The 25,820-nt window shown below is 38.7% G+C and overlaps 1 protein-coding gene across 2 annotated transcripts in view; it reads right to left on the bottom strand.

The window, feature by feature from the left end:
* The window catches only part of DNAH11 (dynein axonemal heavy chain 11), a 358,932-nt gene that overhangs the window by 71,104 nt on the left and 262,008 nt on the right, over window positions 1–25,820 (bottom strand). For both annotated transcript variants that reach the window (XM_042919849.1, XM_042919858.1), the window contains 3 exons: window positions 24,388–24,558; window positions 14,569–14,804; window positions 13,249–13,371 (listed from right to left, as the gene is read on the bottom strand). In XM_042919849.1, the coding sequence (XP_042775783.1) occupies window positions 13,249–13,371; window positions 14,569–14,804; window positions 24,388–24,558 (530 nt within the window). The remainder of the gene's footprint in view (window positions 1–13,248; window positions 13,372–14,568; window positions 14,805–24,387; window positions 24,559–25,820) is intronic.

Raw genomic sequence — 25,820 nt, 5'->3', positions numbered from 1 at the left:
GTTTGAACAATTTTACTTTTGGGTGTAGGTGACAAAAGCTTTAAACAGGTTAAATACTTAACCAAATATCTGAGATAAAGCAATGCTCCATAAAATAGCTCAGAGACAATTCTGTGGCTCAAAATTTATCTTGCACACTTCCCTTGTACACCAACGTATACCATGAGGCACTCACATACCCCGGTTTGAGAATGAGAAACCTACCTGCTTGAGGGACAGGTCTGATTGTATCAGTGAGGAGACAGTTAATCAGAGGAAAAGAGAAGGATGTCTGCCTACAAAATTGGGTTTTACATTTTGCTTGGAAACATTATTTGATAAGTTCAGATTTCCCAGGGATAGTAAATTATCCTCAATTGGGGTGTTTATGATCTATGAAAGACAAAAACTGCATAATGACTCAGTGGGTTTTATCATTGCTGCTAGGTTAATTTTTGGTTAATCTCCTATCTGGGAAAATTAAACAGACTGCTAGTGCTCTCTCATGATTTGAAGGATCCAAAAAAACAACGGAGTTAACCAGAGGGGTGGGAAAAGCAAACAATCACTTCGCTGTTTCTGTGAAAGACAGGAGTCCAGAGGTTATGACTTCTGGAATATAGTGGGTAGCTATGAGCTCTTGAACCTAAACTCCAATGAGAAGCAAGAGCAGGTGTGAAGAACAACATAAAACTTGGAACTGTGGCTATTATCTTAAAACAGTAGTTCTTAACCCATTTTCTGGCCCCATGTCCCCCACAAACAGGACTTGCCCCTGACATTACACCACCATGAGAATCACGTGGGGCAGCAATCTCTGAAGCTTTGGGTAGGGTTGCTCCTAGAGGGTTTTTATTCACCCTTTCAAGACAGTGACCTTCTCCTGCCCCCTTTTCTCACTGCCTGGTGTGCAGGTGACTGATTATATGACTTCAGATCAGAAATAAAATTATTTTCCATAATACAAACACTACAGTTTTATTGGATAGGACATAGGGTGAATCAAAAACATTATTTCACCTAGCAGACTTGTAGTTTTAGAGCAAGAAGGGCCCCTAGAGATCATTCAACTGATTCCTTTTTATGGACCCAAATAGTTTATGACTTGTCCAAGGTCACATAGCTTAGTGGCAGAGCTGGGACTAGAACCTGGGTCTCTAGACTCCTAGTATAAAGTTCATTTCACTACAGCACACTGTAGGTTAATTTGCTGTTTGATACTGACAGCTTGTGAACCCAGCCCTCCACTGACCTGTCTGACTGTCGATCACAAAAGAGTACTGAGAAAATATGATGGACTCAGTAACCATCTATAGCCACTAGAAGAAAAAATATAAAGACACAGCTCAGAGAACGTGCCCTGCTGATCTTTGCTTAGAAATTCTGTCCTTGTTTATGAAGGAGAATAGTACTAATTATTGAGGTGCCCAGGTCTAACCAAAGACTTGTAATTTCTGGTAGATATTTTTATAAAATGAATTAATTTATAAAATCTTTAAAATAAATCAAAGTAGAGAAAAATTTTGTCTTTTGGCTCTCAGGAAAAGAAAAGAGTCTTTTAAAAACACCAAAATGCTCACTAGTTAGTGGAATAAATTATTGTATAAAAGACCACCATCTACAATTAACTATTAATTTGGTTTTCCATAGGTCAGGTTTAAATAAAAACCAGATACATTTCAAATTTCAAAATTCTTTCAAAGTTTATTCAAAATTCAGCTGAAAGGTGTTTTGGAATGAAAAGGTTTCTAATTTCTTCAAGTCACAGAAGGTCATCACTATTGTGAAGGACTGGTAAACAAACGACATCAAAACCACTACATGGGTGATGGGCATTACGGAGGACACTTGTTGGGATGAGCAGCGGGTGTTAGATGTAAGTGATGAATCACTAAATTCTATTCCTGAAACCATTATTACACTATATGTCAACTACTTTGGATTTAACTAAAATTAAAAGAAAAAAAGAACAAAAACAAACACACACACACACACACATGAAATGATGGCTTAACCAAAGTTCACAGCATTTCTGTGACAGACATGGGGAAACATTTCTCCCTATCATCAAATTTACCCGAAAACCAGAATCTCTGTGAGTTGAGGCAGTATGATCTCAACATAATCAAGATGAGAATTTCAAGTTGGATATTATAACCTGGACGTTTTATACCTAAGGTATGTATCTGGAAGGTAAGGAAGTAGCTTTTACTGTTGGTGGAACTGTTCTCAAGATTTAGTGTTGCTGCTGAATGACTTTTCCCTAGTGATGAGATATTCTGAGCACATGAACAAACAACATCATTATTTTTTTTTATTGCCATCTAAAACAAAATTTGGAAAAGCAACATACTCAGTTTAGGACAAGGACCTGCTTCTGTGGCAGACTGGGGTCTTGACTAGGAATGGCTGCAGGAGACTTTATTTTGATGATGACGACGACGACAACTCTTTTGTTAAAAAGGTTGCAAAGTCTTTCTCACAGTGCTGTTTAGACAGAAATTCCCTAAGATACTGTATTAGTGTAATGAAGGTTCTCACTTTGAGAAGGACAATTCACACAAGTTCCCTGAATAGGAGGAATCAGAGCCTGTTTGTCAAGGTAAAGAGATTGCATGTGGGTTTTGAGATAAGTGAATAAGACAGTCGCGCTGGTTGGGGTAAAAACACACTCAAGAAATGAAAGAAAGAAAAAAAAAAAAAAACACTTTTCTATAGACATCTAAAACCTCACTGCACGTCCCGCTGTTTAAAATTAGCCGCTTCTCCACTGGCCTTGGGAGCTGCGACAGCTTGGCCGGGAGCGCGGCTGCAGCACCCGGGGACGCGCGGCAGCGGGCCGTGTTACTTAGCAACCCCAGCAGGAGGGGCCGCAGAGTTGGTCAAACCCCGCCCCTCAAGAAAGGTTTCAGCTGAAAGCCGCGCAGCTGGCCAGGCGGCGCAGGAAAAGGAAGAAAGTCCTGAATAGAAATGAGTTGTTTTGCTGCTTCATATAGTTAATATAACCAACACGTCCTTCTCAGATAAAAGCAAACTTCAATTAGAATTATAAAAAAAAAAAAAAGAAAGAAAAAAAAAGACTCATGGTGCAGGACTCCAGGTACCATTGCTTAGAAAGAAAAATGGAAGCTAAACAAGAAAATCATAGATTATTTCCTTTGAGATATAGAATATATATAGTATGCATTATATGTTAAATATCATGACACATATTTTGATATGTACCATATTTCAATATATCCATACTGAAGTATTATGAGGCAGCATGAAAAAATTCTAGTTCCATTTGCATTTTTTTTTTTAAGGAAAACTGCTTTTTTAAAGAAAATAAGGTCAAGTTCTTTGTCTGTGGTCTGTTTGGAATTTACCTTCACATAAAGTCAAACAACTACTACACAGACGACTATGTGTCCAAAAAAAAAAAAAAAAAAAAATCTGGATTGAATTTAGGAACAGAAAGGTCTTTTCTGTAATTCAACTTTATTTTGAATTTAGAAATTAGGAGAGACTAGAATGCTGAGTTATATTGTAGGAGGGCATGAATTAACTTGAAAATAAAGTGATTCCTACCCACAAGGCATATAATGAGAGAACTACATACCTTCTGAGTTTATTTAAAAACTAGAAGCTAAAAAAAAAAATAAAATAAAAATAAAAATAAAAACTAGAAGCTTCCAGCTCAAGAGAGCACATTTTATCACAGTGTGGGACTTAATTTAACATTGTTCTAAAGTCCCACCCAAGAACCCATTTAAAAATATCTATAATCAACTGTAATATAATCATGTAGCATCAAACCCAAGGAACATAATAATGTTGAACAAACTGAAAATGTGCTAACTGAAAACAATTCCCCCTATTAATCTTAGTACCACTTTTAGGAAACACAATCATGATAAATATCTGTAAAATAGCTTTTACCTTATTATTTCTGTGAAATAAATTTATATTATATAGCTAATATTTCTGTTAGTTTTTTTAATCTTTTTAAAGTAGGCTTCATACCCAGCACGAACTCCATGTGGAACTTGAACTCACAACTCAGAGATCCAGAACTGCGCTAAAATCAAGAGTCAGACACTTAAGTGACTGAGCCACGCAGGCACCTCACTGTTAGTTTTAAGTTTCTATATAGGGCATGCTACTTGAAGATTATTATTAAAAGGATAAGTACATGAAGAATAGAGGAAAAGTACAAAATGTCTTTTAAAAAATATTTATAAGTTCAGAAACAATCTGAAATTGTATCTTACAATAAAGTTACTCCAGCTAAGATTAAAGTCCAAAAACTACTTCAATAATATTTGTGGGGGGGGGGGATTTGAAAGATTAAAGAGATATAATTTTACGAAGATGTTTCACAGATCAGCAGCTTCTCTAATATGTAAGCCAGTAAATTTGCTTTGGAAAAGGTACATGTTGATAAATCTCCCCAGATATGTTTTCTGTCGATTGATATGATAAGATGTATTTTACTTAAAATTAGGATTGTCTGGAGTTTGGTGGATTTAATTATTTGTAATTACCCAGCTGTTGTCAGCCTGTGGCCATTTTATGACAGTGGTATCTACTATGTGGGTCAGGTTCAACTGTATATCTTCTCAAACACAGATTTAATGTGCTATTGATGAAACCATTACTAGAACCAAATTAAAGTCTGGGCTGATGTATTGGTCCACAGGGAGCTGTCAGACATGAAAGGAGTAATTAGTATTCATTACTTCATACTCCACAACATTCCAATTATTAATGAACTTCAACTTTTGGACTATGCTATATCTATCACAAGCATCTTCTCAGACATTCATTATTAGGAAGAATAAACTAATATTGGTTAAAAAAAGGCCCCTAAAACAAACAGAACTGAAAAAAACAAAAACACTATTAATAGCGGAAAACTTTGTGAGGGATGTGACTTTCAAGAGTGTGCAATGCAAAGATTATCCCACCTGCATGGGAGGAATAGGATACAATGAAGACATGCACCCGCTTTGCAATCCTCTTTTCCTTGTTTTCCAAGCTATCTTGTCTTTACAATACAAGGGAAACGTCTATAATCACAAAGGTAACTGCACAGACAGGACAGCAAAGAAATGTAATGATAGAAGGGACTAGAAAAAAGTTAAGCAAAATGTTCATTGTTGAACATCAGAACAGGAGGCCCATCAGACAATTTATAATCATGTAGGTTAGTCTGGGATGTGATCAAGGTAAACTCACAATTTTTCTGTTCCTGTTATAATATTACAAATGGGTATTTCTATTAAAAGCCCTATGGACCTTTTCTCATTAGTTTTCTTTTCCATTGTTTTCTCCTTTTTATTTACAGCATTAGAAGAAAAATAACTCTTACTTCAACCAATGTATTTTAATTTTGCATATCACCTTCTAGTTTGCACATGTATGAATTTTTAAAATTTTTCTTTTTTTCTTAGTGTTACATGAAGTAACAAGAAAGCATTTACCCTGTTTAAACAGACATTTTGTCAGATGAAAATAATACTATCACTAAAATATCAAACATTATTCCCAAGTACTTTTAAAGTTTTTATCAACTGGTAACAAAATGTGGAGTATTCTCAATTTTTTCCATTCAAAACTAAGAGGTGTGAAAAAAAAAAAAAAAGGAAGTAGACTAGTTCCTCCTCAGCAGAGGTGGCTAATAGTAGTCCATACAGAACTCTACTGTATTACACGAAACAGCAGATGAGTCGAAGCTCCTACCTCCGTTCTCTCAAACATACCACAGTTCTTACACACTGGTGGGGAGCATTTGAATTTCTAGGAACACTATGGAAAACAATTTGGTGTTGTGTTTTAAAGCTTATTGTGCACACACTCTACACCTTAACTCTTCTGCTCCAGAATACGAACTATGAAGAATCTCTTGCTGTGTGCACCTGTAGATGTATAAACGAACCATCAGTATGTTACCATTCATAGCAGCCTGGCTTCTTAGAATGGAAAACATAAACATAACCTCAAGGCCCTTCAATAAGAACATTTAATAAATTGCGGTAAAGTGACACCACTATTTCAATGATGAAAATGAAACAATTAGAGCTAGAAGAATATGGGTAAGTCTTAGACACCTAATAGGAGAAACTTCAAATCCCTTTACACACACACACACACACACACACACACACACACACACACACACACACACAATGTGACATTTTTGTAAAGCCCCAACTCAAGCAAAAATGAAACTATTTTAAATAAAGCTTTGAAATGATAACAAAATTTAGAATACTACCTTTGGGAGAGGAGGCCCAATGGGAAATGAGAGGAGCACAAAGGCAGCTTAAAGAATTTAGTTCATAATTTGAATGGAAGATACTTATCTAATTTATCATTATGCTTTATATAATTTTATATGTTACGTATTTGATATGTATCAGCATTAAATAATACAACTTAAATGACCAAAACTCTCTATTGTTCTTAGGAGGCAACTTAAAACATCAAAAGATATGACTGATTCCTTTTTTACACGTCCCACGTCCAAAAAACAACGGCTCACACTTCTGGATCTCTGGCTTAGTCTCTGATTCATACTCTCACTGTACTTATCAGTGGTTCAAGATTCAAGAGACATAATCTATTCTGACTACCTATGTGTGCTATGCTCAGTTTGTATTTTTTTCCTCACCAGGTAAGAAAATGTAAACATAGAAAAATGGACTAAACAACTTATTCCACATCACCAAACTAGAGGGTATCGGGCCAAGATTTGAACCAAATTTTATGCTACTTCTTCTACCCTGGTGCTATTTTTTCAATTATTTATTTATTTACTTATTTATTTGAGAGAGAAAGAGAGAGAATGGGGGAGAGGGGCAGAGGAAGGGGGGAGAGAGAAAATCCTAAGCAGGCTCCATGCATGAACCCTGATGTGGGGCTCAATTTCACAACCCTGGGATCATGACCTGAGCTGAAATCAAGAATTGGATGCTCAACTGACTGAGCCCCCCGGGTCCCCTCCAAGGGCCAATTTCTGACAACTACATGCTAGTACATAAGCCCCACCTCACAACCTTAAAGTCTCTTGAAAATATTTTTTTAAAGTTTTTTTTTAATGTTTTATTTATTTTTGAGACAGAGGGAGAGACAGAGCATGAGCAAGTAAGGAGCAGAGAGAGAGGGAGACACAGAATCGAAAGCAGGCTCCAGGCTCTGAGCTGTCAGCACAGAGCCCGACGCGGGGCTCAAACTCACGAACGGTGAGATCACGACCTGAGCTGAAGTCGGATGTTCAACCGACTGAGCCACCCAGGCGCCCCTCTCTTGAAAATATTTACATAGCTAGTTCAAGACTGTGGATTAATCCCTGCATTAACTTTTCCTCCCATAGCGAGTCCTAGGGAAAAGATGGAAAAATGTATATTCAAAGAAACAATAAATTCAAAATCATGTTGGAAAGAGTACAACGAGTGGAAGCCAAAAAAAAAAAAAAAATGAGGAATGAAAGAAATTCATGAAAAATCTAATGGAAAACATTAGCAAAAGTTAACAATACACAATCCATGGAAGGCGATAAACATATCCTTATTGACATTCAAGGAAAATCAAAATAAAGCAGAAAGGAGAAGGATTCTGTTACTGATGCTTCCACTGGCTCTTGCTCATGATGCCATATCTCCTTGTGTTCTGTGATCTCTGCCTGTGAACTCACAGATACTTTGAAATGGTATCTCGTACAATCATCTAAAGCCTGGGGTTACGTACATAATTCCTGACAGCATTTTTGTTTGCTTCTGCCAAATACATTGGAGTATGACCTATCCAATGCCACTGAAAAATAAGTTATTGGTTTGAGGTTTTTAGGGCATCTAAGTAAAAATTTGTCTTGAACATTTACGAGAGGGATGGTTTCTGATTAGGAACTCTCACAGGATGTTTTTCCACCTCTTTTCAGGGCCAAAGTACAAGAAGGAAAGCATTCCTTTCTGCAGGGCTGGGTTTTGTTTAGTTTTTAACAAATTTACCCTTAAGCAGAAGGTAGGGCCCCTACAGTTTCTAGCATTATACAGGAGTCTCTTAGCTGACTTCACACCCTCAAATGGCTTGGTCCAAGTTCTAGGTATCCACCAAAACAGAGACCCAGGTCATTATGTTTTAGCAGGTGCCCTCAGGAAGAAAACCAGCTTCGGTGTTCCTTGCCTATTTGATTCCTATAGTCCTATTTTTTTTGGTCAACCAAGTGCCAAAAGATGTGAATATGTTAACATATTTAGTTGCTTTTCAGCATTCACACATCTACTCTGCCATAATACCCGAAATATAAGTCTATGTTTTTATTGTTTTATTTTTACTTTGGTTTATTCATCTTTTTAAAGACATACAGTATGTATTTCTTACCCATAGAGAACTTGTAGTCTAATACAGATAGGAGTGAAAAAAAATTAAACATATTCTAAGACGGACAGATAAAGGCAAAATGACACAGTGGCCCAGTACAGAATGGACTGTGCATGGGAAGCCCTGAAAGTGGAAACTTAAAATTCTCATTTAATAAATTAAGTGGCAGGTATATTCTGAATTAAGTGAATTTGGGATTTGCAGAAAGGTAAGTAAAACAGCCTATCATAGGAGGGGGTTATTAATCTGTGTGAATGAAGGGAATATGGAAGTATCAAATAGGTAAGGCATTTCCTAGCATTCACAGAAGAGCTTCAATTCAATGTAACAGGCAACAGAGAATTCTTTTTTTTTTAAAAAAATTTTTTAAACGTTTACTTATTACCAAGAGACAGAGAGAGACAGAGCATGAGCATGGGAGGGGCAGAGAGAGAGGGAGGCACAGAATCCAAAGCAGGCTCCAGGCTCTGAGCTGTCAGCACAGAGCCCGACACGGGGCTCGAAGTCACAAACCGCGAGATCATGACATGAGTAGAAGTCCGAGGCTTAACCAACTGAGCCACCCAGGTGTGCCAACAACACAGAATTCTTAATGGGTTCTTCAACAGGTGAGTGACAGAAGCGGTGTTAGGAAAAGATTATCGTAATCACTCTCTGGGTTGGAGAGTAGTGAGCAGAGAGAGACTGTAAAGACATTACCTCATTCAGCATGAAGAAATGAAAGGTCTGAATTACACTGTAAGTTGTAGGTAAAAAAAAAAAAATTATATATATATATATATATGGATTCCAAAACATTGATGAGAAAATAAACAAGGTTTAGGGGAAAAAGAGTAGGAAGAGTAACAATGGCCAAGCAGCATTCATAGGAATTCTACTGAAAGGTGGTAGTGACTATTTATTTGGAAAAAAAAGTTCAGAAATTATGTTTCCAACATATGTATTAACTGTCAGAGAGTCATAGTGATGTGGGAAACAAAGGCAGAAGGAAATGGTAGATAAAATTAAATTTCCTTATAACCTACAGCCTACTGACAAATACTAGAGATAGGTAGCGTATACATTCCTCCAGGAACTATCTTAAAGTTAATGCTTTGCTAGAGGGAAAAACCACCTTAGTTTGACAATAGCTAGGCCCCTAGGATCTCAGTATCTTCTTTGGCAGATGAAAGTCCTTTTGGAAACTTACCTTGCCTTTACCTCCCCCAACTCCCAAGTATGTGGTTAGTCACTCCTCACAATCCCGGGGCAGGTCTTTCTGTCCCAGGTCCTGTCCCTGTGCTTAAAAAAACCCCACCTTTTGGCACCAAAAATGTCTCAAGAATTCCTTCTTGGCTTTCGGCTCCAGATCCCCTCCATAACTCCAAATCCACATCACTAGGTCATCTGAGAGGACATTTAGTCATTCTTTTAGTCCCCATTTTTGTCATCTGTGAAGATCTCTGATCTTCTGACTGTACAACATGTTTCAAAATGATCACATCTACCAGGCTGGTTTAACTACCAATCTACGTGGTCAGACAAGGTCTCTTTATCAGGCTCCATACTTACATGTCCATTGGCTTCTTAGACTTCCTTTTTTGAGAATCTTAAAGTAGCACCTCAATCTCTGAGTGTCTAATAAGTGAAATCATTACCTCTTTCCCTACCACATTTCTCTATAAATCCCAACATCATTTAGCTTGGCAGAAGACTAGAAATTACCCTTAAACCTTCCTTTTTTTCCCTACCAACAAAATCCCATTAATGACCATGAACTGATGAAATTGACTCCTTGAGAATCCTTTCATTTGTCCTCTCCTCTCTCTCTCTAGTATCCCTTAGTTTAGGGTCATATTATATCTCAACTGGATGATTATAATTGTTAATTAGATCCTGGCCCTACGTCATCCATGCTCCTTCAGTCAATACTTCACACCACCAATAGCAGGTCCTTTCAGAAACAAATGTGATTATGTTACTATCCTAGGATACTTACCAGTCTTTACTAGTTTCCCCGCTGACTTATGCTCATGATTCTCAAGTGAAAATAAGGAGACTACAGATTTCTTATTCCAGGAGGACAAGGTCCTTTGGTCAAGAACCACTGCTATTGTTGGGGTGCCTGGGTGGCTCAGTCAGTTAAGTGTCCAACTCTTGATTTTGGCTGAGGTCAGGATCTCATGTTTCATGGGATGGAGCCCCACACTGGGTTCTGTCACTGCCGAGCCTGCTTGGGATTCTCGCTCTCTCTCCTTTTGCCCCTCCCTTGTGTGCACACACACACACTCTCTCTCTCTCTCTCAAAATAAATAAATAAACTTAAAAAAAAAAAGAACCACTGCTGTTGTCAACTAGCGTTACTGATAGGAATGGGTCCGTTTATTGTGTTTGGGGAAAAGAGAAAGAATTACCAACCTATAGAAAAAGGCCAACTTAGAAGACATCTGTGGGTGCCCAGACATCCCCACTCTGGGGGGTCCTGCCAGTGTCTCTGTTTTCACCTCACCCAGGCCTTACTACCCTTTCTCCCTTCCAGCACAAGACTCTCCCTCAATGCGGATCCTATTTGCAGTCCTCCCAAAGCTGTTGGGCTCTTCTGTGTGTTTTGCTATTTGGTATTAGTTCCCTCATTCCAAAAATTCTCTTCTCCACTTGTCTACCTGACAAATGTCCACTCATCTTTCAACACTACTATTAAATGTCCATCTGATCGAGTGTGCTTTTTTCGACAAAGCCATTCCAAGTCTCCAATATGGAAATGATGAATCCCTGCCATGTGAACTTCTATCATCACACCAAAGGCACTGTAATACTACTTTTATTGCTTATACGTCTGTCTTTCCCCTAAGGAAATGTAGCTTCCTTAAAGGCAGGGTCTGTACCTTATTGGGCTTTGAAGCTGCAGGACGCAGTACAGTGCCTGGCATAACAGTACTCAGAGAAGTTTTACTCAGGGACTGATACAATACACAGGGACTCCACCAGCACTGAGATTCTCTGGAAAAAGATACTAAAAACATCCACAAGGGAAAGGGAAGTAGGAAAAACTGGAGGTACAGATCTGAATTTACACTCTTAGAAGTCATTGTTCCCACATGTAACAGTTTAGAAAGTAGAAACGTAATAAATGCATATGATAAAAACCATTTGTGAAATTCTTACATACCATTTAAAACTCTCCTGACCTTCTAAAAAAAATACTGGAATGATATGATCTGTTCTATAGAACCTAATAGAATTTGTACATATTTAAGTAATAATATAACTTCAAATAAGTCGTGCTAGATTGTTTGTGATAAAGCCTTGATGCTTTACATGTTTGTTTGTGAAATAAAAGACTTCTGGGATTCACAATAGTACATAATTATATCCATGCTGAAGAAAAATTAGGACTCAAATTCATCAGTCCCTGGAAATTTCAGATTATATATATATGTGTATATATATATGTGTGTGTGTGTGTATACATTTAATTATATTTAATTTATATTATGTATTTAGATCATTTATATATTTAAGTATATAATATATAACATGAAATATATATAGTCATATTTACTGTATCTATATTTAAGTAATATACAGAGACAGAGAGAAAGAGAATGTGACCAAATTTCTTACACCCAAATTGTGTTATTAAAGGTTCACGTTAAAGCTACAGAATGAGTATGTCAATGAAAAAAAATTTTAGGTCTTCCTAATAGAGTCAAAACCTTAATAACAAAGATTTCACTTCAGTGGCATTTAGGATTTTACACTATATTTTTAACACATCAGACACAGCTACAATTATGTTTATGTCAGAGTTACAGTTTGTCAAGTAGCTTATTAGATTTTTCTAAATGCAACTCTGGGTAAATTTTGGCTTATTAAGCAATTATAAGTTGTCAGTCACTGGAAACGGGTTTACTTGTAAAATAAATACTAATCGGTTAGGGACTGTTTAAAAAATAGAAGCTAGTTACCCTTAAGTAGACCTATTTCCACTTAAAACTGACAGATGGGAAAGGAGACAGGTGACTTTGAGGCTGAGACTAGATGTCAAAAAAAAAAAAAAGGGTGTTGGGAAAATTCTGAAATGATCCCTCTGTGAAGGAAAAACAGTAACAACAACAACAAAAGGGAAGGAAAGGCAGTGAAGTAAGTCTAGTGAAGCCTGGTGTCCTGAGAGAAGAGGCACAGGGAGCCTGTGGAATGTCACAAGCCCCTGTGAGCCCACACAGGCTTGGTCAGAGACATACTTGCTACAGGTGACCTTGAACACATTTATAGCAAGCGCTGTGATGACTACTTAGAAGTGGCTTCAGTGCCCTGGGAGAATGTCCTGGACAGTGGGGTGTCCAGGGGGAATGGCAGCTATTTGGAAGGAACTAGAGCTCACTGGGGGTGTTCCTACTTGTTGGTGGTACTGCTACTGGTTTGGGAATGATTTCAGAGGCCCACTGACGAGTTTAATGCTTACAAGTATTTCAAGTTTATTAGAAAAGAGCACTAACATGGCAAAACCCTCATGTTGTGGATGCCATTACGCTGGATGACGCTGAATTAAAACAAAGTGTGTGGACTTAGGATACAAGAGATCTGCAGTTTAGGCAAACACACTACAGGTGTTTTGCCAACTCTTAAACTTCTTTGGGGTTAACTACTAAAGAAGCAACTACCCTCAGCTTTGTGGCAATGCATTTTGTGGTTTATAAATCACGAATTGGCTAACATGAATCTAAAACTATCAAGGAAACAGTCTGAAAGTCTGGGTAAGGTTTGAGGTCGCTTTTGTCTTGGAATGTAGGTGCCATGGAATGAAAACTCAGAACCATCACTAAGAAGATTCCAGAGGACTATGCTTGATCCTGAGACTGACAAACAAAGCTATCACACTCATATGCAGCACAAAATATTTGTTAAAAATTCAAAAACACTTACTTCCCCTTTTTAATTGTATTCCTGCCAAGCAGTGGATCAAGGACCGGATCTATTGTTTCCTCCACATTTTCAACTAAGATGACATCTCCAAAGGCCAAAGCGGTTTCAATGGCATTCAAAAACCTTAAAATCCAATCATAATTGATATCATAAGATTTCAATAAGCACAGGGAAAATGTTCCAAATTATTGAAATTATATTTGATGTAATGTAGATTTTTTTTAGTGAGACAAACTTAGAGAAAACTTTCATATAGTATTCAATTAGATTACATAGAAAATAATGATTAGATTTTGAGATGAATTACACAGTGATATTTTCCAAGTGAAATTGAACAGTATGACTAAGTCCATGGGTAAATTAGTTCTTGTGACAATAACCATGGTTGAGACAAATGTAACTTATCCAAACATCATAAATTTAAATTAATTTAACAGGTCTTTTTTTGATAAAAAATTCAAAATATATTAAATGCCTTGTGGTTTTGTCAAACATTCATTTAAAAAAAAACCTTTAGGTTCGGTTGTGGTAAGTGGTAAATTATCATTATATTCTCATTCTCCAAATTCTCCATTCATTCTCACTCTCCAAAAATAGTTTCTCCCCTTCAAAAATAATTTTCCCCAAGTATTCAGATAAGCAAGGAGTACATTTATCTGCACGACTGCAGAAATTCCTTATTTCACTTTATGTGTGAAAAGATGAAAAAAGGGTCAAATGAAGTACTAGTAAGTCTAAAAGTATTCAGAATTAACTGAAAACCAACTACATACAAGACTTTATTTACAGTATTGTCATGAGGACCCGAAGACAGAAAGTCTCAGTAGATTCAGTTCTCAAAAACTGTATGTAAAAGGTGACGAAGAAATGATCTTAAGGCATTCCATGTTGGGACTTGTAGCCATGTTGCAATCCTACTCTAGGCAAAGTATATGTTCAGAAATAGGATTCTAATCACCATTAGGCCTATAAACACAGGTGACAATTCTTGTGTTGCCATATGTCAAATGCCCTAAAGGATTACGGTACATCTAATTTCCATTCTTGGCCTTAGGGAAATGACCTATTTTTCCACTCAGGCACAGTGTTTGTTCCAATCTTCAACCTAATTTCATCTTCCGATTAAGTGGCTGCCACCCAACATAAATGACCTTCCAGCGAAAATACTTTACGTGAAACAGGAGCGAGCAGATAAACAATGTGTGCCATACTGTCACACTGCACAGTAGCAGAGGGGTCTAGCAAATGCCAGGACTTTGGAGAAATGAGACCCATTTCACAGCAGCTTAGCAGAAAGCCAATCCTTCTGATCTCACATACCCTTTCTGGCCCAAGTGTGTGACTTTCAGGTCAGTTCCATACTTATTCTTGATCCACTTAATTCCCTGCTGCTGGGGATCTATCATCAGAGGCCAGCGCTCACAGTGTGTTAGGATAGCGGCATTTTCGGTTGACATTCTGTCACTGGGAAGCCCTTCATTATTCCAGGTGGCGATTGTAGCATCATCCGTCAACATGGCAATTAAGTCCAGGCCTTCGGTTATTGGGATGGAAACCTTGAAAATCAGAGTTGAATGCAATAAACTGCCAGTGTGGCAGAGCAAAAGACTCAGCATGACAGACAAGAAAACGAAAGACCAAAGCCTGGAGAACACATGTGAATTCTCTCTGGACTCTCAGAAGCCAAATAAAACTCTCGCTGTGAAACAGAATTCAACCTGGTAAGTACGGTATTTTTACCTCTCAGGATTCTGTCAACTGCAGTATTCAACATCTGGTTTATTATTGCATCTGACTTCAGGTGAAAGGGACTCTGCCCTCTACATACATCGACAGCTGCTCCAACAAGGTGAGAGGGAATTAGATACTGGGAAGGATTGCAGGCCAACAGAAATGCATTCGCTTCAATGGAGTAATCACCCCCACATAAGCAAAGCTAAAATGCACTATCTTGCTCAGGCATTTCATCCTTTTTACTCCAGGCCAACCCTACAAGAGATGACTTCCCTTTCTTGGATAGGGTCATGGAAGGTATCCCGTCTGCAGGAACTCCACTGGCTTGCTGGCTGTGCCCAGGAACTGACATGGCGGCCTCTCCTCTGAGAGGGAATTGTATGCCCTGTCAATGTGGAAAGGAGCATTGCAAAGGGAGGAGCTGTCTCCTTTGAGAGGCAAAGAGAAACCTATTTAATTATTTGATTTAACTTTTAAGGTTTATTTACTTATTTTGAGACAGAAAGCATGAGATGGGGACGGGCAGAGAGAGAGAGAGAGAAACAGAGAGAGAATCCCAAGCAGGCTCGGCAGTGACAGTGCAGAGCCCACTATGGGGCTTGAACTCATAAACCGTGAGATCATGACATGAGCTGAAGTTGGATGCTTAACCGACGGAGCCACCCAGGTGCCCTAAGATATCTATTTTAATATCTTTTTAAAATTTTTAAATGTTTTATTCATTTTTGAGAGAGAGTCAGAGTGTGAGTGGGGGAGGAGCAGAAAGAGGGAGACAGAATCTAAAGCAGGCTCTAGGCTCTGAGCTGTCAGCACAGAGCCCGACACGGGGCTCAATCTCATGAACCATGAGATCATGACCTGAGCCAAAGATGGACGCTTAACCAACTGAGCCACCCAGGCACCCTTCTATTTTTTTTTTAATGTTTATTTATTTTTGATAGAGAGCGCAAGCAGGGCAAAGGCAGAGAGAGGGAGACACAGAATGTGAAGCAGGCTCTAGGCTCTGAGCTGTCAGCACAGAGCCTGACCTGGGGCTCAAACTCATGAACCGTGAAATCAGCTGAAGTCACACGCTCAACCAACTGAGCCACCTAGGCACCACCCTAAGAAATCGATTTTAAAGAATAAGGATCATTCTTTACAAAAGCAACTTTACAAAAAATAAGATCATAGGAAAGAATTTGTTAAGAAATGTATTCATTTGGTCATCAATCACCAAATATTTATGGAGTACCTCCTCCATAAGAAACAGCATCTGGAGACCCCGTAATGAGCAAGATGAGTAAGGAGCTAGTCCCATGGCTGGGTGGGGGGGGGGGGCGCTAATATGGAAACATACCCCCAGAAGAGAGGGCAGTAAGAGCCCTACTTGGAGTGGGTTGGACGCGGGGGTGTCGCAGCAGCAGCAGGAGTCTGACTGACTGGTTGACCATGGAGCTTCAGCAAAGAAGGTGCCAGAAGAATTCCTCCAGTAGAGCTACTGGATATGAATACATATAGGAAAAGCAGCGTAACATTCCTACTGTCTCTGACCACAGTGTTACCTTAGAAATAAATCAAACTCAGTCTCCTAGTGGGATGAGCAACAGCCTTGGTATTGACACACAATTTTCTTAAAGACACAAGAAAAATCATATCTTTTCGAATAAGCATCCTCCTATCAGCAAGGGATCTGGGGCTTTAACTTCTACTTAATGCAAACAACTTGAAGCAACTGGAGGTTTGAAATAACTTTCATGTCTGATGCTAAAAGGAGTAACAGAAAGTATACCTGTATGTCTTGTGTCCGAATTTGGTAGTTTCAACTGCTTGAGCACCTACTGTGCACGCAGTTGAGTGCAGGGGATCCAAGAGAAGTCCCCCTTTTTATAAAGGGTCAGTTTAATCTAGCAGGGGAAATAAAGCAGGTAACTCATAGTAAAGAATATCATAAATGTTGTGCAATACCTTGAGACTTAAATTTTCACAAACTACTTTTCGGATATTTTCTTGACAGTATTATGTTCAAATAGGTGGTTGCATAAGTGCACAAAGAAATTTTTTTTAATTAAAATATATTTTTTGTCATTTACACTATAGTAATCATTTTCATAATAAACTTTACCCTAGGTTTAGGCTGGGGAATATAAACCTCATTTCACATGTGTCTTTTTAATTCACTCTTTTCTTCATAAGTCCTTGAAGAAATCTGCTGAAAGGAAAATGAGTCTGGAAACCAAACACAAAAAAGGGAGCCCTTTATGTCTCAAGTCAGCTTTGCAAATCCAGAAGGCTCCATCTAATTGCTTCATTCAGTAGCATCAACCTAAGGGTCAGCCCGGATGCCACTATGATATGAGGTGGGGAAAAACAAAAACAAAGAGGCTCCCCTCTACAGAGAAGAAGCTTCTACTCGAGAGAAGGAGAAGGATGGATGTACATGCCATGAATCAACCCAAACTAATCCTAACACCACATGTATATCAAAATCCTCTGAAAACTAACCAAGTGGCATATTCCAAAGGAAGAAAGGGAACCTTCTGATGAGATGACACTTTCACTTCCCCAAGGAAGACTTTTGCACTGCTGATGGGAATGCAAACTGGTGCAGCCACTGTGGAAAGCAGTATGGAGAGTCCCCCCAAAAATTAAAAATGGAATTACCAAATGACCCAGTAATTGCATTACTGTGTATTTACCCACAGAATATGAAAACACTAATCCACAAGGACCTAGGCACCCCTATGTTCACTGCAGCATTACTTATAATAGCCAAATTATGGAAGTAGCTCAAGTGTCCATCCATAGATGGATAAAGAAGTGGTATACGTATAATAGAATATTACACAGCCATTAAAAAGAATGAAATCTTGCCATGTGCAACAACATGGATGGAGCCAGAGAGTATAAGGCTAAGTAAGTCAGTCAGGGAAAGACAAATATTATATGATTTTGCTCATATGTAGAATTTAAGAAATAAAACAAAAGAACAAGAAAAGAGACAAAGCAAAAAACCACATGGTTAAATACAAAGAACAGACGGACAGTTACCAGAGACGAGGTGGGTGGAAGATGGGGGAATTAGGGAGATTCAAGAGTACACTTATCATGCTGAGCACCAGGTGATGTATGAAAGTGCTGAATCACTCTTTCGTATTCCCAAAACTAGTATTAACTGTATGTCAATTATACTGGAATTCAAGAAAAACAAAAACACACAGGGTTGCTGAACTGAAAAAAAAAAAAAACCACCACTCACATTTCTAGGTGACAAAAAAACCTAACATTTATAAGGCCTTACAAAATTTATTCACATACATTCACTCTTTTCCATGTCTCAGGTAACTTATAAGAGTTCTGCAAAGAAGCTATCTCTGGTTGTTTGCTTGTTTTCGCTTAAGGCACTGAGGCTTAGAAAGGCTACCACCACTAATAACCCCATGTATTTGTTCTGTCTTTAACTTCTCGGTCACATCGATGAGGAGAGTGTAAATGTCTCCATGAACTTGTCCGTGTTTCCGCCTGAGTGCCCAGAGGACAATAACTCTAGATGGGAACAATTTTGGGTAACGATTTTACTTGGACCCACGGGCCATGTATGCCCATTACCCTGTCTTGTTCAGTCACTACCTTCTGAGCTATTCTCTGGATAAAAATCATGTTAAGTAACAGTTTAATTTGGACCCTCAAGGCCATGTACGCCCACTGTCCCTATCCTTTCAGTCACCACTCTGCTGCTGTTCCTTCCCGACCCAGCGTCCAGACTCACACCCCCAAGATGCACATTCTGCAACTCTTCCCACACGCCCTTTAGAATCATGGTCCTATTCAGATCAAATAACCTTGCTCCCACGACCTGCTCATCTTCACCAAAACATCAGTTCTCACTTAAGCAGTGGTTCTCAACCCTAGGCTGCATACTGGAATCCATGAGAGCTTTCCACAGCTGCCAACAGGCAGCCCGCCATCACTAGTGATTCCACTTCAATCGACATTGATTTGTTTTAAACGTTCACTTCCATGTGATCTCAACATGAGGCTGGGTTACAGGAATGACTCCCCTGGGGACGCACTTCCCTTGAGGGCTTTCTCCGTAGACTGTTGTCTTAATACCCTCAACACTCAAAATGTGTGTGGGAAAGAGTTGTCATCCCTCTTACTTGCCTATAGATGATTTAGATATTGGCAAATCTAAAAAGACATAAAACAGACTGGTGATTCCCCAAGCCTGGAGAGAATGGGGTGATTGGAGCTAATGGATATGGGTTTTTTTTTTTCTGGGGCTGATGACCATGTTCTAGAATTGACTGTGATGATGGTTGTACAACTCTGTGGATATGCTAAACACCACTGAAATGAATATTTTAAAGGGGTGAATTGTATGGTGGGTAACTTACATCTTAATGAAAAGATATACTCAACATCTGCAACGTTCCAGGTACCATGCCAGGTTAACAAAATATACAGAACCCTTGCTTCCATGGATCTTACACTGCAGCTGAAGGAGGGAAAAGCTGTTAACCACAGTAAATGAATAAGTGAAACAACATATTAGCAAGTGATAAGTATTATGGGGAAAAATAGAGTGGGATGAGACATACTGAGGGACGGACGTTATAATTCTTTCTGAGATTTGAAAATGGCATCTGAACAAAGACCTGATGGATGGGAATGAGCTATTTATATTACAGCACTATAAATATATGTATATATATATATGTGTATATATATATACACACACACACATATATATGTATATATGTATATATATACATATATATGTGTGTGTGTGTATATATATATATATATATATATATATATATAAAACTATTTATATCTCTACATAGATAGAAAAAACACCAAGGGCAAAGGGCCTGAGGTCAGAGCATATCTGGTATCTGGGCAGTGTGACTAAGGCAGAGCAGTGAGGAAAAGAATAATAAGGAGTAAGATAGAGAAAGGGGCAAAATCAAAGAGGGGTTTACAAGACATTATAGGACTTCTGGCTTTTGCTCAGAGTGCAGTGAGGAGTCAAGAAAGAATTCTGAAAGAAAATTCACTTAATCTGACTTGCACTTTTAAAGAATCACACTGGCTATTGAGATGAGATTTTGGAGAGAAACAACCAATATAGCAACAGGGAAACCAGTTAGGAGGTTTTTGCAGTAATCCAAGAGAGGGATGATGCCTTGGCCCGGGATGGGAGCAGTGAAGGTGGTGAAAACTGGTCAGATTCTGAATGTATTTTGAAGGCATAGCCTGTATAATTTCCTGGATGGGCTGGATATGAGTGCCAGAGGGAAGAGTCATGTCAAGGTGACTCCAAGGATTTTGGCCCAACAGAAGGTGAAGCTGTCATTAAACAAGTTGGGAGTGCCTGGGTAAAAGAGGTTTTGGGTGGGAAGAAGGTCAGGATTTTGGTTTGGATGCACTATATGTGAGACATTTTTCTGACACAGAAGTTAAGATGCCAGGGTCTGGGCCACAGATATACTTTTGCAAATTACTGGTGTACAAGTGACATTTAAAGCCACACACCTGGTGAGAAGTAGCTCAAAGATTAAAAGCTGGGCATTTCAACATTAAGATTGGGGAGAACAGGAATAAATTAATGAAGTCTGAGAAAGAGTCACCAGTGACATAGGAGGAAGATGGGGAGGAGGGGAGGTTCTGGACTCTAGTAAAGAAGGTACTGATGGAAGGATGGAGTAATCAATCACATCAAACGTAGCCAAGAGTCAAGTAGGAGGAGACTGGAAAACAAACCACTAGACTTAGCCACGTGGAAGCAAAACTGCACAATAGGAGTTTTGGTAGAGTGGTGGGGACAAAGCCTGTCCAGAGTAACTCAGAAAATGGAGGGAAGATCTGCAGACAGTGTTTCTAGATTAGAGTCTAAAGTGATTACTGCAAATGAGAAGAGAGAAATGGAGGAGTAGCTGGAGAGGCAGGGAGGGTTCAGGAGAAATTTATTGGTGTATTTTTTAAAAATTTTTTAATGTTTATTTTTTTTGAGAGAGAGAGAGACACAGCATGAGTGGGGAAGGGGCAGAGAGAGAGGGAGACACAGAATTCAAAGCAGGTTCCAAGCTCTAACAGTCAGCACGGACCCTGACAATGGGCTTGAACTCATGAATTGTGAGCCAAAGTCAGACGCTTAACTGACTGAGCCACCCAGGTGCCCCTGATGCATTTTTCACATGGGAGAAATAACTACATATGTGAATGCTGTGGACATGATCTAGTAATGAAATAGTAGACAGGGAAAAATTCGTGAGAGGAGAGAAATGCTCTAGAATTATCCTTGAGGAAGGAAAAGTGATGGAAACTAGTATAAACCTATATGATCACCTTTAGATAAAATGTCAGCTGTTCATCTTACAGCATCAGGAGGAAAGACAGGGTATGAGTACAACATTTGCAGGTGAGAGATATGTCTGTGGGAGTTTATACACTATTACACACTAAATGTGTCAAATATCTCTCAACATTCTTGATTGTTTCTGAACTCTATGCTCTGAACTCTATTTCCCCTGTGGAACCACCTTGTTGTAATTATCACAGTTTTAGAACATACTTTACAATCTCGAAGGACAAGTGCTTTCTTACTGTTCTAGTCCAATATTATCTTGGCGTTCTCAAAAACATACCGTTCCAACAAACTTCAGGATCACTGGGTCAAGTAAGAATATAATTCCTGGAGTTTTGATTTGAACTAAGTTAAATTGATTTATAAAATTGGGGAGAATTGATCCATTTAGAATATAAAGTCTTCATTTCTAGGAATGTATTAAGGAAGGTTGACTTGCTTTATAAAAGGTTCTTTCCAAGGTTACCTTAAAGGTCATTAATAAATGACATGTTTGGTTTATAGGTCTTAAAACATCACAAAAACAGAAGGGTCCAGCTGGTGCAGTTAAAAGAGATGCAATTCGGGGCGCCTGGGTGGCGCAGTCGGTTAAGCGTCCGACTTCAGCCAGGTCACGATCTCACGGTCCGTGAGTTCGAGCCCCGCGTCAGGCTCTGGGCTGATGGCTCGGAGCCTGGAGCCTGTTTCCGATTCTGTGTCTCCCTCTCTCTCTGCCCCTCCCCCATTCATGCTCTGTCTCTCTCTGTCCCAAAAATAAATAAAAAAAAAAAAAAAAAAAAAAAAAAAAAAAGAGATGCAATTCTCAATTTCAGGGTTGTGAGTTCAAGCCCCACGTTGGGCATGGAGTCTACTTAAAAAATTTTTTTAACAAATTCTTTATTTTTAAATTTATTTTTTAATAAATAAATAAATAAATCACAAAAACCACAGTCACTTGTTGACTGGTAAACTTACAAACCATTTAAATCCCCAGGATACCTGAGACAAACTGACAAGTCAGAGACACTTAGGAGACTGTTACCTAAAGACAAGCAGAATTCTAGAAACACCCTATATGATAAGAAGAAATAACAACAGATGCTTCTTGAGAGGGCAGGACAAACACTTTCAGAAGAAAGTTAATTTAAAAAATTAACATTGAGCAATTTTAGCTCCTCTTGGGACTCTGGCATAGGTTCATACAGGTGTCATGGTCTTCCCACTCTGCTGTTATCAAATCTAAAGGAGTAAAAGATAACTAGCTCATTAACTGGAACCCCCTTTCCATAAGGACAAACATTTATCCCACATGACACAAAAATACAGATTCAAAGCAGTACACGCACCCTGACGTTTACAGCAGCATTATCAATAAAAGTCAAACTACGGAAAGAGTCCCTATATCCACTGACTGATGAACAGATAAAGACGTGGTACATATATGCAATGAAAATCTTACTCAGCCGTCAAAAGGAATGCAACCACGTGGATAGAGCTAGAATGTATTGTGCTAAGCGAAAAGTCAATTGGAGACAGACACATACCATATGATTTTACTCATGTGGAATTTAAGAGATGAAACAAATGAACATATGGGAAAGCGGTGGTAAAAAGAGGAGAGAGGGAAACAAAACCACATTTAATGTTAGAGAACAAAGTGAGGACTGATGGAGGGAAGTGGGTAGGGAATGGACTAAATGGGTGACATGTAGTAAAGAGGGCACTGTGATGAGCACTGGGTGTTGTACATAAGGAATGAATCACTGAATTCTACTCCTGAAACCAATATTGCACTGTATGCTTACTAAAATTAAAAAAAAATCTTCAACATTAAAAATGTTTGCTACCACAGATACATTAAATAATTGAGTTATAAAAGGATTATTCTTTAAAATTAATTATGGAATGCTTTTAATAAATTTCATTTAATCTGCAGAAGCTCCACTGACATGTATTTGTGTCATGAAAACAACTATTGTGAAAATTGAGGCATAATTACTAATGTAGAACATCAATACACAGAGAGGTGTAGGATATCTTAAGGGCTTCCACCAACTGAGATGACACACTATTGCATAGGAAACAGGGGCCTGGGAGTCAGGATGTCTGACTTCCCATTCGACATGACCTAAGTCAAGCCACTTAGACTTGTGTGACTCAGTTTTCTCATTGGTGTAAGGATGATCATAAAATAGATGATTTTTAAATCTTCCAAGTCTGTGATTTCACTTTGTTGATGGGTTTGAATTTTTAGATTTAGGCTGAGCTATTTTTAATACTTATATACAAAATGCTGACCTTTAATCTGTAAGTGGTTGTGAAAAAAAGTCTTTCATAATCCGTAATGTCAGGAAGAAAACAAAGTTTCATGTTAAACTGTAACGATAACCCAAATTTGACTTCAGTTATCAGTTTTGTTAAAAGCAGGTTTCCAGCTATATCACTATAGTGTATAAAAAATCATTTATTGGGGCACTTGGGTGGCTGAGTGGGTTGAGCGTCTGACTCTTAATTTTGGTTCAGGTCATGATCACAAGTTCGTGGGATCAAGTCCTATGTTGGTCTACACTCTGAGTGTGCAGCCTGCTTAAGATTCTCTCTCTTCCTCTGACCCTTCCCTGCTCATACTTATTCTCTCTCTAGAATAAAAAAAAATTAAAGTAATTTATTACTTTTCCTCCTTCTGTTGAAACCATCATTAAAGCAAGAAACACTGTAACACACAAGACATATCCTCATCATACTAGAATTTCCAGTCAGTCAGTCATGACAGAGGTAGAAATGAGCCTGGGATACAAACTATTTTTGTTTTTGTTAACTTTGTTTATTTGGGAATGAGATCGAGAGTGAGATAGCATAAACACGGGAGGGCAAAGAGAGAGAGGAGAGAGGAGAGAGACGATTCCAAGCAGGATTCGTGCTGCAGGCAAAATTATGACCTGAGCCGAAATCAAGAGGTGGATGCCAAACCAACTGAACCAACCAGACTCTTGCTTTTTGCCCCACACTCTTGTTTTTTTCTACTGAAATTTCAAGATGATGCTTCCAAATGCTGACAAGGTAGGGAAGTGACTTACCTTGTGCTGGAGAAAGGGAACCCACTTGCAGTCTACCAACTCCTGGCGATACTGTTTTGTAAAGGATCCAACGTAAGACACAAATGCTGCTGTAAGGAGAACGTCTCCACAGAGTGTCTTCTCTTGAGCTTCAAACGATTTAATAGACTGACCCCAGCGGATCTTCTCTGACTGAAAGGTCGAATTACTCAGATGTAACCGCAGGGCGAACACCAACTTAACAAACGCTTAATGTAGTCACATCACCACTCAGTTTAGTCTACATCCTTCTGTACACGCTTTTTAGAAGGCACAGAACTGAACTGGAAAGCATGGCAATCTTCATCCTTCTTACGTTTGAAACCCATAATTATGAAGGGGCTCTCATGCTCTCTTCAGCACAGTTTACTGCGTTATGGCATTAGAACTTTCCTATGTCCTTCCTGGTGGATGATCTAATGCTTTAATCATGATTGACCTCTTTCTCCCAAAGCTGACAGTCACTTTCCTGTCTCTGAGAATGGAGCATCAAGAAATTTGGCCAAGACTGAGTGACAGTGGGATTTTTAATGGTGGCTTCAGTGCTCTGTATTCCTCCCACTCTGCAACAAGGGTTCTACACACCGCCCTAGACAAAGATTATTTTAAATTTTTTAATCTTTATCTTTGAGAGAGAGGGGGCGGGGTGGGGGAGACAGAATCTGAAAAAGGCTCCAGGCTCTGAGCTGTCAGCACAGAGCTTGACATGGGGCTCGAACCCAGGAATCATGAGACCATGACCTGAGCTGAAGTCGCATGATTGACTGACGGAGCCACCCAAGTGGCCCCAGACAAATATTATTTTAAGCATACTGGCTATCAGCTGCTTGCAGACAAAGTAAAATAACAAACACCAATTATATTAATTAATTTAAAGGTAAAGCTGAAAGAGCCACCTATCCTGGATGCTATTAATTAAAGAATAGTGCTGGTATTATGCAGGTTATTTCTCTAATATAATCACTCTATCGATGGAAAAACCTATAACCTATGTAAAAAATGGACATCAGGAGGATCTCACTAGCTTTGAAGATAATACGCTCAAAGGATTCTGTTCAAGTCCTTCTATATAGTTGGATGACCATTTAAATCTGATTTCCAGGTTAAGTATGGGGAGGCCTTAATATTGGATTTGCATAAAACTGCACTAAGTATCTTTGGATTGACTGAACTGAAGGATAGTTCACTAATTCACTTTGTTTCAATGCAGGCTAAAATTGGTGTCACATTCTAAGCACATGCAAATTAATAGGAACTGAAAAAAGATCAGCAATGTGATAATAGAAGCAAAGAAGAACTCTGGAATTTAGCTTTGCCTGTGAAGAACAGAGACACAGCAAAAATGATATATGTCAGAATAGACTGGAATGCCAGTCCCCTGCAAGCCATCATACTACCCATAACCCAGAGGTCAT

This window comes from Panthera leo, chromosome A2 (assembly GCF_018350215.1).
Source record: "Panthera leo isolate Ple1 chromosome A2, P.leo_Ple1_pat1.1, whole genome shotgun sequence".
Taxonomy (NCBI): Eukaryota; Metazoa; Chordata; class Mammalia; order Carnivora; family Felidae; genus Panthera; species Panthera leo.
Note: the sequence above shows the minus strand (reverse complement) of the source record. Positions and strands in the feature narration are given on the sequence as shown.